The sequence below is a fragment of the Podarcis filfolensis genome (genome assembly GCF_964270895.1).
Source record: "Podarcis filfolensis genome assembly, chromosome: 2".
In the NCBI taxonomy this organism is placed as follows: Eukaryota; Metazoa; Chordata; class Lepidosauria; order Squamata; family Lacertidae; genus Podarcis; species Podarcis filfolensis.
The window spans coordinates 120,311,018-120,323,856 of record NC_139605.1 but is presented as its reverse complement, the minus strand read 5'-3'; the positions used below and the strand labels follow the sequence as shown (position 1 = coordinate 120,323,856).

Sequence of the window (12,839 nt, the reverse complement as noted above, 5' to 3'; positions counted from 1 at the left end):
GAGAAGGGCCTCAGAAAATGAGAAGCAGAGCTGTGTCTTCCGCGTATTGCTGCAACGTACTCTAAACCATCAACGGTTTCAAGTAGATGTTATACAGCACAGGGGATAAAAGTGAACCCCAATGAAGGCTCCACGGGGCTAAGCAACACCCAAGGTGATCATGACCATCCAAGTAGGACTGGAACCACTGCAAAGCTGTGTCACCCACCCCTAGTTCAGACAGCCACTCCAGAAGGATACCATGGTCAATGGGAGCAAAAGCTGCTGAGAGGCTGAGGAGAATTAACAGGGACACATTTCCCCCTTTCTCTCTCCTGACAGAGCTCATCATACACTGCGACCACAGCAGTTTCTATGTCAAAACTGGGCCTAAACCCTGATTGAAATGGTTTTAGAAAATCAGTTTCCTCAGAGAGCACCTGGATCTGGTCTGTGATGAGTGCTTTTTCCCCCTCATTGCTATTTTTCAATAAAATGAGGTGCCAGAACTCACCATAAACGCCTCCCTTGTTCTCTTGTACAGTCATACCTTGGGTTAAAGTCGCTTCAGGTTGTTGTGAGGATAAAATGAGGGGGGAGAGGAGAACTCCTCGAGCTCATTGCAGGAAATGGGGGCTATAAATGTAATTATGTGATTTGTACGTGTGATAGGAATTTTATGGTCTTAGATATATGGTAATCTTCATAAGTGTACCAACCAAGCAGGTACATAGATCAGCACAGGAAGACCAGGCTGGAACCATTTTGATTCCTAAACTGAGTAAATGTTTTCTCTACAAGGTCAAAATGGGAAATTTCCCCATTGTCTCTTTCCTCACAAATCCTGTCTTAAAGGCACATTTAAGATATGAATAGGGTGAGAGCCTGTGACCTGGCCCAGGAACTAAGTATTTATCATTACAAAAGACTAGCCAGGCTCCCCAGGCAATCCAATCAAGTAACCTGCCAGAAAGGAGATAAACAACGACAGGAGAAAAACATTAAAATTTCTATTTTAGACCGCCTTTCCTGTGATGTAGGTGTGATGTATCTGAGGGGTGGTCTTAGGTTACACCCCTTCTGTGATATATGTATGATGTTTCTGGGGGTGGTCTTGATCTACAGGGTGGCAATTTCAAAAGTCTTTATAAGGCCTTGCACGCCATTTTTCTGGGTTCCTCTTCCTCTCCTGCGGGTGAGGGGAGTGTTACGAAAAAGGAGCAATGCTGCTGAGTGCTCCAGATGGCTGGAAAGCCAAACAGGATGTTGATGTTTTGGGACTGTACCGTGGGAACAAGGAACAGTCTATTCTGTGCACTGAGCACCGGATGTTAGCTCTGAGTGTCACATGACCCTGTACTGGAAGTACATGGGTGGAGTTTCTCTCTCTGGCTGCTGATGTGAGAGGGTGCAGACACGTTTCTCTGCACTACTGGAAAGACAGAAATAAAGGCATGTAAAGACATTTCTGTCTGTCTCTTTCCCCTCCCTGGGGATGGCAGGGAATGGGGAGGAGTGGCTGTGTTCTTCTCACGTTTTGAAGAAGGATCGGCCGATAGAGATCTGGCCTTGTCTTGCCGGGAGCCGAGACGGGGGAGATCAACAAGAAATCAAGCCGGGCACCTGGAGAGTGGCCAAATTCCTCTGATATATGGCTTTATATCAACATATGGTAGCAGACGCTGCTGGTTATCTGATCCATGGGAATCAGCATGAGAGGTGAGAGGTTGATGGATCGTGTGCCATCCTCTGCACCAAGGAAAGAAGATAACGTCTGCATTGCAGCCAGAAGCTGAACGGCTGGACACCGAGAGGGGGTGTTTTCCAAGCAACGGAGCCCCAAAAGGTATGCTGAATATCGGGCTAAAAGTGTGAATGCAGATTGATTTATTCTCTGGTTCACGAGAGCTGCGTTTGGAAAAACAGCTCTGAGAGCCTAGCCTTGCATACCAGGCATATTTGCGGTGAGATAACGAAGAGGTATGCACAGTTGCTAAGCAACGACAGCCAGGACAGTGGAAAACTACTGACACCTGGGGCTGGCTCAGTCAGAGCCGGGAAAGCGAAAGTTGTTTTGACTGTGAGACAGCTTGGAGATTGCCTGCCTGAGAGAGAGGCAGAAAAACAGCTTTTGGGATTTTACTAGCTCGAGAAGTGGAGAGCTGAGACTTGGATTCAAAATGGATGCCAAGGACAGGGGGAGGGAAGAACGGAGTTCTAATTCCCCCACTGATGTTGCTACTGGAGAGGATCCTGTAGCTTTGAACGCTGTCCGAGTTTACAATTGCGGACAGGCTGGGCATCTTCAGCGGAACTGCAAGAAGCCACGCCAGCCGGAAGGAGCTAAGGGCCGCTCAGCAAAGCCTGAGGCAGCAGGCAAAGGTCGTACCAAGTCTTCGGTGAAACCTGCAAAGGCCCTGATGGCGAAAGGAACCACGCCAGATGTTGGACACTCTTTTGTAATCGATACGGGTTGTAATTTTCATATGTCCCCGCACAGAGGACTCTTTTCGACGTTTAAGAAGCAAAGCTTCGCTGTGGAACAAGCCAACGGTCAGAAGCTGGAAGCGACCGGGGTTGGAACTGTGTATCTTAAGAGTCTGAACCTGACTATACACAATATTTACTTGGTTCCTGAATTGAAGTTCAATCTGCTGAGTGTTTCGCAGATTGCAAAGAAAGGACTGAAACTGTCCTATGATGCTGAGAGCTGCGAGATCTTCAAAGATGGAGAGTTATATCTTTCTGCCAGACAGAAAGATGGACTGTATTTGTTGGACTTTGAGCAAAGTGATTACATGGAATGTAATTCTGAGTCTAACTTGATTTCTCTTGCAGGTGTGACCAAAACAAGCGCCAAGAAGGTGGCCAGGGTCGACAGAGCGTTTCAGCGGGTGTATGCTGATGTGATTGGTCCTCTAGAACCATCTAGAGGCAATGCAAGATTTTATCTTGTGTGTGTGGATCATTTCTCTAACTTTGTCTGGGTTTATGTGTTAAAGAGGCCACAGGAAGCCTTGGAAAGGTTTCAGGAGTTTTGTGACAAAGTTAAAGATATGCATGATGCTAACATTGATTGTCTTTTGACAGATAAGAAGCAGATTTTTCTTTTACAGGATTTCCAGAGGTTCCTGCAGAAGAAAGGAATTAGACACAAGGTTGCTGTTTCAGCGGAAGCGTGGAACAGGGGTGTCTGTGTAAAAGTGAACAAAGAATTGCAAAAGGGGATGAATGCGCAATTGCTTAGTTCACATCTGCCACATGAGTACTGGGCGGAGTCACTCATGTCGTTTAGTTATGCGTGGGTGAGAAAGGTTTCGAAAGAGTTGGGAAGTTCTCCTTTTGAGAAACTGTTCCAGAGAAAACCTTCTGTTGCCCATTTCAAGGTTTTTGGGTCTCATGTGAGGACAGAAGCTCCAGGTGGAGTAAAGAATGCCAGAGGCATTTTTGTGGGATATGAAAAGGGTCTCTACAGAGTAATTTTGTCTGAATCTGGTCAGGTGATTCTCACAAAATTTCTAGAGAGTGCTCCTGAAAAGGAGAGAGTGATAGTACACACATTTTCCACAGAGGACAATTCAGATGATGATGATGATTTCACAGAGTACAGTGGTACTGAGAGTGACAGTGATAGCTCGGAGAGCTCAGTTGTCACAGTCATTGAGAGGAAGTCTCACACAATGGATAGGCCTTCACAACTGAAGGATGAACCACTGTTTACCATAGGAACTGGTTCTCCTAAGAGTCCTGAGACAGAACCAGTGAGCAGAGAGGATCAGCACCTCATACGCAGGTCTGAGAGAGTCACAAAGGGTGAACCACCCAAAAGGTACTCAGAAGAGTATGCTAATTTAGCTGTTGCATGTGTTGCTGTTGTACACAACCGAGGACAGGTTGGAGCTGTGTCTAAGTCAGAGACAAAGACACAACGGAGAGTTGCTAGCCAAGGTAATGCAGATGCACTCATTCCTTGGAAGCCAGACAACCAGAGAGGTACACTGGGGAAACCAGTGGCGGGTAGTTCCAATGGTGGAACTGAAACAACAGGGGAGTGTTATGTGTATAACAACTGTTTGTTTTCTTCTCTGAATCACGCTTTGCTTGCCGCAACATGCATTGATTCTTTTGGGGGAGGTTGTTACGAAAAAGGAGCAATGCTGCTGAGTGCTCCAGATGGCTGGAAAGCCAAACAGGATGTTGATGTTTTGGGACTGTACCGTGGGAACAAGGAACAGTCTATTCTGTGCACTGAGCACCGGATGTTAGCTCTGAGTGTCACATGACCCTGTACTGGAAGTACATGGGTGGAGTTTCTCTCTCTGGCTGCTGATGTGAGAGGGTGCAGACACGTTTCTCTGCACTACTGGAAAGACAGAAATAAAGGCATGTAAAGACATTTCTGTCTGTCTCTTTCCCCTCCCTGGGGATGGCAGGGAATGGGGAGGAGTGGCTGTGTTCTTCTCACGTTTTGAAGAAGGATCGGCCGATAGAGATCTGGCCTTGTCTTGCCGGGAGCCGAGACGGGGGAGATCAACAAGAAATCAAGCCGGGCACCTGGAGAGTGGCCAAATTCCTCTGATATATGGCTTTATATCAACAGGGAGCACCCTGTTGCAACAGTTCAATAAAGATCAAGCTTACTAGCTGCTTTGCTTCTCAAAATTCTCTGGTTGGCCTCTGTTATTCTCTCCTACCAATAGGGAACCTATGTAAGGACTCTATATGGGCTCTTGGATACCCCATAAGTGAAAAGGGCAATTTTTGTTTACAACATACCCCACCAATCTGACGGGGTTGCCCCAGCCACTCTGGGTGGCTTCCAACACATATAAAAACATAATAAAACTGTTAAATAGTGGGTGAACATATCAGACGACACAGCGATTCTTCAAACAGCTCTTGTTTATTCACAGGCCAGAACAGAACTGAACAGCAAACAGCTCAGCCGGCCTGCTTTTATAGGCAGCCGGCTGTCAACATTGTAGCAACAACAATCCAGGGTTTCCCGCCTAAAGTAACTGACGTGGACCTGAGTGAAAACTATATGCACGATACTCCTGGTGGTCAGGGTGAGAACTTTAACACCCCTCCCCACCGAGATAAGGCATTAGTTAAATCATAGTGGTTCCATTACATACTGCAATACCCTTATTGATTTCAGTAAGGCACATAAGCATATTAATTGACCCTATTCACCATACAGCTTTACATGTGCAGTTTGTCCAGTGAACATAGTCTTTTAAATACGCTGGGCACTTGGAAACCCTGCTGCATCGCCGAGGGTCAGTACCAGAGTCGGGTGGCCTTCCGATTCTGGCTGCGACTGTGGTGCGACCAAATGTGGCATTGAGCCCGAGTTCCCTGGCTCCACTGCTGTCGAAGGAACCGCCGTGAGCGGACTCGGCGGACGGTCAGGCACGGCGGTGGTCTGAGTCTCTGGAGAGCCAGGCAGACCCACTGAAATGGCTCGGCTCGGCTCCATGCCCTCAGTTTGTGAGGAAGATGTAGGTGGAGCCTCACCTTCCATTAACGACTGCTCCAGAGCTGGGGCCACAGCTGGGGGCACAGCGGTAGTGTCCAAATCCCCAACCCTGCGCCTTAGCTGGTCTATGTGTCGGCGCCACAAGTGTCCGTTCTCAAGTGCCACCTGGTACGAACGGGGCCCTGTGAAACCCACTACCATGGCTGGCACCCAAGGAATGTCCCCCACAAAGTTCGGGGCAAAAACCTGATCCCCTGGAATAAAGGACCGTGGCGCGTTAGTACAGCCCGGGGGCTTGGCCACACCAAAGTCTGGGTGCAGCCCATCAAGCGGAGACCTGAGGAGGCGGCCCATAAGCAGTTCTGCTGGGCTCAGCCATGTGGCTGCATGAGGGGTGATGTGCTGCATGAGCAAGTATTCAGTGACCCGCTCGTGCCAGTCTCTCTGTTCCAGGCGCACCAGTGTCTCTTTTGCTGAGCGCACCATTCTTTCTGCCTGCCAGTTGCTGGCCAGGTGAAATGGTGCCGTTAGGGCATGGCGGATGCCCAGCCCCAAGAGGTACCTTTCAAAGGTGCCCGACGTGAACTGAGGTCTGTTGTCCGAGACGAGGACATCAGAACACCCATGAGTTGCAAACAGACCCCACAGCACCCGGATGACGCCTTCGGTAGTGGTGGAGGGCATCAGGGCCACCTCCAGCCATTTGGAATAGGCGTCCACCACTACCATAAAGGTCCGGCCATGAAAGGGGCCGGCCAGATCGATGTGCACCCTCGACCAGGGTGCCTTGGGCATCTCCCAGGTGTTGCCCTTAGCTGCCGGAGGTGCAGGTCTCGACTCTTGGCATGCTTGACAGGAGGCAACCCACGAAGTGATGGCATCGTTCATGTTAGGCCACCAGACGCAACACCGAGCCAACGCCTTCATTTTGACGATTCCCGGGTGGCCGATGTGCAGAGCCTCGAGGACGCGTTGGCAGAGTCTTTGGGGAACCACGACGAGAGCTCGTGCTGTCTGGTTGCAATGTGGCCCCTCCTGGAACATCGCCGACAGATGGCGTCTCTGAACCGACACTTGGCATGGGAATGGTTGCCTCCACAGCCGGCCCATTCTGATTGGCCCGTGGACTTCTGTTTGAACTTCCCGCGCTCCTGCTTTGTCTGGTGCACGTCATCATCTTCACCGGAGGATGCCTCATCACTGCTGGCCTCTTCATGATTTACTGGGACTGGCTTCCTAGCCAGACGCGGGCTACTGGCCTTGCGGATTTCCTGGGCGGAGAGTTCAGAATCTTCTGAGGCCAGGGCCTCCTCAATGCTTTTCTGCAGCGTAAGGTCTGGCTTGGCACGGAGACGCCATTGCAGACGGATGTCCCGGACCCCGCAGACGATTCGATCTATCAGGGCATCGTCTAAGTCTCGGAACTCGCAGTGCATTGCAACCTGTTGGAGAGCGGCAGTGTAGTTGTTAATTGACTCCCCCTCTGCCTGGTTCCGGTGGTAAAATGCATGGCGGGCAGCAATCTTGGATGGCTTTGGCGCATAGTGGTTGCGGAGCTTCTCTTGAATTGTGTCCCATGGCTCTGCCTGGACTGCTAGAGGCGCAACCAATGCTCGGGCCGTCGCAAACACTTCGGGGCTACAAAGGCTGAGGAAGAGGCTCCGCTTCTGCTCTACAGATGCTCTTGTCAGCTCATTTGCTTGGAGGCAGCAGTTGAACCGAGCATGGTAGGAGTCCCATGATTCAGAGGCTGGGGCAAATGGCGGTAGAGGCACGAGTGAAGCCATGGTTCTGATGCCGACATGGAGGGCCATGGATGGAACACAGTGCTCTAGCCAGAACGGTCAGCTCTGAATTGATTCTGCTCTGTGATTTCACTCAGTGTTTCAGCTCCGTGATTCAGCTCAGCTCAGAGGGTGGCCGCGTCTGGCTGTGCTCTGATGTCCATCCATCCTACCTTTGTCGCCAGTGTTAAATAGTGGGTGAACATGTCAGACGACACAGCGATTCTTCAAACAGCTCTTGTTTATTCACAGGCCAGAACAGAACTGAACAGCAAACAGCTCAGCCGGCCTGCTTTTATAGGCAGCCGGCTGTCAGCATTGTAGCAACAACAACCCAGGGTTTCCCGCCTAAAGTAACTGACGTGGACCTGAGTGAAAACTATATACACGATACTCCTGGTGGCTAGGGTAAAAACATTAAAAGCCTCCCTATACAGGGCTGCCTTCAGAGGTTTTATAGTCGCTCATCTCCTTGTCACCTGTAGGGAAGGCATTCCACAAGGAGGCTGCCACCACCGAGAAGGCCCTCTGCCTGGTTCCCTGCAACCTTACTTCTCTCAGTGAGGGAACCACCAGAAGACCCTCGGAGGAGGACCTCAGTGTCCGGGCTGAATGATGGAGGTGAAAACACACCTTCAGGTATACTGGGCTGAGGCCGTTTAGGGCTTTTAAGGTCAGCACCAACATGGAATGGTGCTCAGAAACATACTGGAAGCCAATCAATCAATCAATCAATTGGGAAAGAGCATGGATAGGGAATATCAGGCTCGCAGGTTGTGAGTCCGTGGCCTCCTCACAATGAGAAGGACTGAAGCCTTCCCCTCTCCCACTGCAGTTTCATGGCTGGCTGGAGGAGACACCCTCCCAGTTAACTGATGGACAGGCCACCCCCAACCTGGGGCTCTCAGGTTTTGGGGGCTCTTAATTTCAGTCATCGTGGCTGAAGCCGATGGGAGCTGACAGTGAACACACACACACATGCCATGCTGGGATTAGAAGTGTAGGAAGGGGGAGCAGGGGGGTGACATTCAGTGCACTGCCTGCCTGTGACTCCCAAGCCTATCCCGAGCTGTCAATATGGGGGGGGGGGTTTGACAAAAACAATTTCCACATGAGGTACCACCTGACCTTGCTATGCCTCTGTCCCCTATACTTCCTGCTTTGGACTGGTCAATAAATCTTAAAGGGGACATGCAGCAACCTAGGAATATAAGTCCCTTAATAAATTTGGCCCTAGATTTGGCCTTCACAGAGGACATAAACAAGGCCAATTTGAGAAATAAATTGGGGAAAACAGATGAGCTTATACAGAGGCATTCTTTTGAGCTCAGTAAAAGCCAGCCCAGACAACAAGGCATTTCTAAATGCACACAAACAGAAGAGAGAGACATTGACCTCCAGGATCAGCTTCATATGGTTTGCTTAGAATTAACCCTCATCAAAAACTTTCTTACAGTAAGCAATGGGCTGCTTACAACATAGGTAGAAAATTTTACAACTCAAGAGAGAGCTTTAGAGCCAAAAGATACTGAAAGGACATCTAGACAAACCCATCTGGTGATCACTGTCCTCCCCCCAACCTTGAGGCCGATGGATTCCTCCTCACCCGTTGCTCAAAAGATCAGAAATCAAACTTCGCAGGTCTCTGCTTGGCATTTAGGCGAAACATTTTAAATAGTGCCCTTGAAAGCGACTACCCAGCTGAATTCACCTACCTATCTGGCTCCAGAATGAGCGCTATAAACTATATAACTGTTTCTAGGGATCTCCTTCCTTATGCTAAGACCCTAGAAGTTATGCCTAAATTTGACAGTGATCACTTCCCAATTCTCCTTCAGCCAAAATCCTTCATTCAAGAGATACGTACTGAGGACTGTTACCAACCCTTCCTAATGCCAGCAGGAAGAACTTACTGCTGAGCCAAATGATCTAAACCAAATGACAAGTGAACTACTGGCCTCAAATTGCTTACAGTGCCTTTGGTCTGCCCTAATACAGGTGGCGCTGTGGGTTAAACCACAGAGCCTAGGACTTGCCAATCAGAAGGTTGGCGGTTCCAATCCCTGCGACGGGGTGAGCTCCCGTTGCTCGGTCCCAGCTCCTGCCAACCTAGCAGTTCGAATCTCCCTTCTAATTTTAAAAGTGGCATGTACCATTCTTCCCCTTTCCCCCATATTTTATCCTCACAACAAACCTGTGAGGTAGGATAGGCTGAGAGATAGTGACTGGTCCAAGGTAGTAACAGTAATCATCAACATCATCATCAATTTGTACTCCTCATTTTTCCCTGACAGGGACTCAAGGAAGCTTACAGATAAAAATAAGAACAGCTAAAAACATAGAAAAAACAGTAATTAAAAACAAATAAACATTGATACAATTAAAACTATATACTGTATATACATATAGAATTTTATTAAAACCATACAAACTATAAAAAACAGCACAGCACTGACCCTTTCATTAATAGCAATCAGTTCCCAAAAGCCTGTGGGAACAAGAACGTCAACTGCCAGTGGAAAGACAAGGAGGGAGCCAGTCTAGCTTCTCCAGGGAGGGAGTTTCAGAGTCTGGGAGCAATCACTGAGAAGGCATATGCACACTGATGCTGATTTCCTCCTTGCTAGCACAGTCACCTTTTCACAGGGATCAGTCCTGTGCCTTTCACAGCAACCCAACATGCAGAAATTTTAGCATGCAATCCATTTTCTGAGATGATGCTAAACTGGTGCCTTCAAGGCTTAGTAGGAATTTGAACCCTGGCCTCCCAGATCGCCCAGTCCTAACTGCACTGCTGCCGGTAACATTGGCTCCTGTTAGCGTTGCAAGTGCAGTGGTAACACCAAGAAGCTGTGTTGCCAACTTTTCCTTCTCTTGTGCCTTTCACAGCAGCTCGAACTGTCGTACAGTAGTAACGCTTGTCACCCTATGGTAAAGGCTTCACCTGTTTCCCAGGACTTGTGAGCAGGGACTACACAAGTGAAGATCCCAACACACTTGGTTTGGTCGAAGAGCTACTGAAATGAGGAATCAGCAAGTAAAGTTCTTCAAGGTATGGAGAGGTTATCGCCTGCTGATCTCTGCAGATCAAGCTACAGTTAATGCCACAAATGCTAGCCTGGTTGATTTCGTCTCCCCGCTCCACCCCCAAACTGTAGGCAACCCTACTCAGAATAATGTTGCCACTGCATCACTCTTCAAAAGTACGGTAAAACAAGTAAAGGAAAGGAAACACTAGGGCTAGGCTATGTGGCAGCCTGCATGAGGTTTGATTAGAGCTCCCATTGCCCCTGATTACCATGTGGGCTGGGAGTCATGGGAGTTGTAGTCAAGAACATCTGGAAACCATCACACGGGCTACCACTGCTGTACCCACTGGTTCAGTTACGCCATTTTATTTATTTGTTTGTTTGTTTGTTTGTTTAAAATTTTATTTTCTAGCAGACATGTTTACACAAAATTCCCCTTTTAAGTTAGTGATTCGTACTTCCTGCAATAAACTATTTTAAGGAGCAGCTTTGGCAAAGAATGGAATGAAACAACCAATAATAATAATAAAAACAAAGCCAAATATATACCACAATCACAGCTGATTTTCAAACCAACACATTTCACCAAAATTGGGGGATGAAAAGGAAAAGGAACAAAATCCACTAAGTCGTCATTTTCTCAGTGCTTCAAAAAGTGACCTATCTTCACCATCCCTTTTCAAGTCTGTGCAGATGCCAGAACGAGTTGTCTTGCTAGAGAACAGAGAGCCAGATTTACATGATCTGCAGCCCCTGGATCGAGGACTCTAATGTCTTGAAGTCCCAGATGGTCATTGCTCCATCAATACCAGTGGTGCAGAACTTGCGGCAATCTCGTTTGTCCACCTCATAAATAGACACTTGGGTGATGCTGTTCTGATGCAGCGTCTCCAAAGTAGTGTTGTGATCCTCTGTAGTGGCTCTCTTGTCCATGTTGCGGAAACGTTCCATGGCCAAAATATTGCGTTGTATGCTCTGCTTGGGAATGTCCAGCTTGGAGACAAAGGTGAGGGTACCATGGTCGTCACAGCTGAAGAGCATCGGGCAGCAATCATGGCCAGCAGCAACCACACTGTTCTCCGAGACGAACAACACACCCAGCAATGGGAGGAATTCTGTTTTCAATTGCGAGATCATCATGTTTTTGGAGGCATCTGCAACCAACACAGTGCTATCATGGCTGACCCAGGCAAGGCGGTTGCCACTGGCGGAAAAACTGACGCTGTGGACCCAACCACCACTTCCTGCACCACCAAATTCAGCCATCAGCTGCCCAAAGAGCATTTTGGATCCCCAGGGTGTGCTGGCCGGTTTCTCATCCACTTCCTTAATGTAAGCTGAAAACACTCTGCATTTGAAATCACAGGATCCTGCTGCAAGCAGAACATTGTTGGGGTGCCAATCTAGGCTAAGGACAGTGGAGCGAATGGGCTTCTTAATGTGCTTGCTCACCCACCAGTCATTTTCAGACTCAAAGTAGCACACAGATATGAGTCGAGCTCCACTTCCAACAGCAAATTTGTTCTCCAAAAGAGACCACTTCACAAAGGCGGCTGCTCAGTTGATCCTCAGAGTCACCAGTGTTGGCTTCCACACTCCGTCCTTCTGAATCCAGACGTAAGCGTTACGGTCAGCACCACAAGTGACAATGCGGTCGCTTTTGGGGGCCCAGTCAATGCCTGTGGTGTGTCTATTGTGCTCTTTGAGCTTATGAGCTTTCACCCACTGGTTCCCACTCTTCTTATAGATGTGAACTTCATGATTATTAGGGCTAATGGCAATCTGAGTTCGGTCCCTGTTCCAGGCGTGACAGGTTATTGGCTCTAGTAAGAACTGGTGTAGAAACATTCTGAACAAGGAATGATCTTAAAGCGTCAAGAGGGATGAAGCGTCCGGGCCTGAGGAAAGCGGCGGGGTGTGGAGGCCGGGGGCGGCTCGCGGACTCTGGCCAGTCAACGCGACTCCGCTCCGAGCGGCGCTCTCTGAGGGAATCCAGTTACGCCATTTTAGACCTGGTGTTATGAGAAGGGGTTCTCTTGTAACTTCTAGGTTAGATTACTGCAACACATTATATATGGGGCTGCCTCTGAAGACTGTTCAGAAACTTCAACTGGTCAAGTAGCTCAAGGGGGCAAGTCAGGTGGAGCATATTAAACCAATCCTGACCCAACTGCATTGGCTGCTGATTAGTTTCCAGGCCCAAATCAAAGTGATGGTTTTGACCTATAAAGCCTTTAATGGCTAAGGACAACAATACCTCAAGGACGGTTGCCTCTCTCCATATGAACAGACCCAGAGTTTCTGATCATCCTCTTTGTGTGCCTCCCACTCATGAGGTTCGGAGGTGTTAACATGAGAACGGACCTTTTCTGTGGTGGCTCCCTGCTTCAGGAAAGCTCTCCCCAGAGAAGCTTGCCTGGTACCTTCATTACATATCTTTAGAGGCCAGGCAAAAATATTCCTTTTATCCCAGGCCTTTAGCTAAGGCCTTTTAAACTTTTTGTGGCGGGGTGGCATCATTGTTGTTGTTTTTGTTACTATGGTATGTATTTTTGTGTTTTTATA

The 12,839-nt window shown here is 48.5% G+C and overlaps 1 protein-coding gene across 1 annotated transcript; it reads right to left on the bottom strand.

The window, feature by feature from the left end:
- Positions 1-10,656: 10,656 nt before the first annotated feature.
- Positions 10,657-12,260, bottom strand: LOC310753471 (actin-related protein 2/3 complex subunit 1A-like). Its single transcript, XM_083594815.1, is given in 2 exon segments — positions 10,657-11,831; positions 11,835-12,260. Coding segments are annotated over 2 exon segments (1,110 nt in total). The 5' UTR covers positions 12,123-12,260; the 3' UTR covers positions 10,657-11,009.
- Between the last annotated feature and the right edge of the window lie 579 nt (positions 12,261-12,839).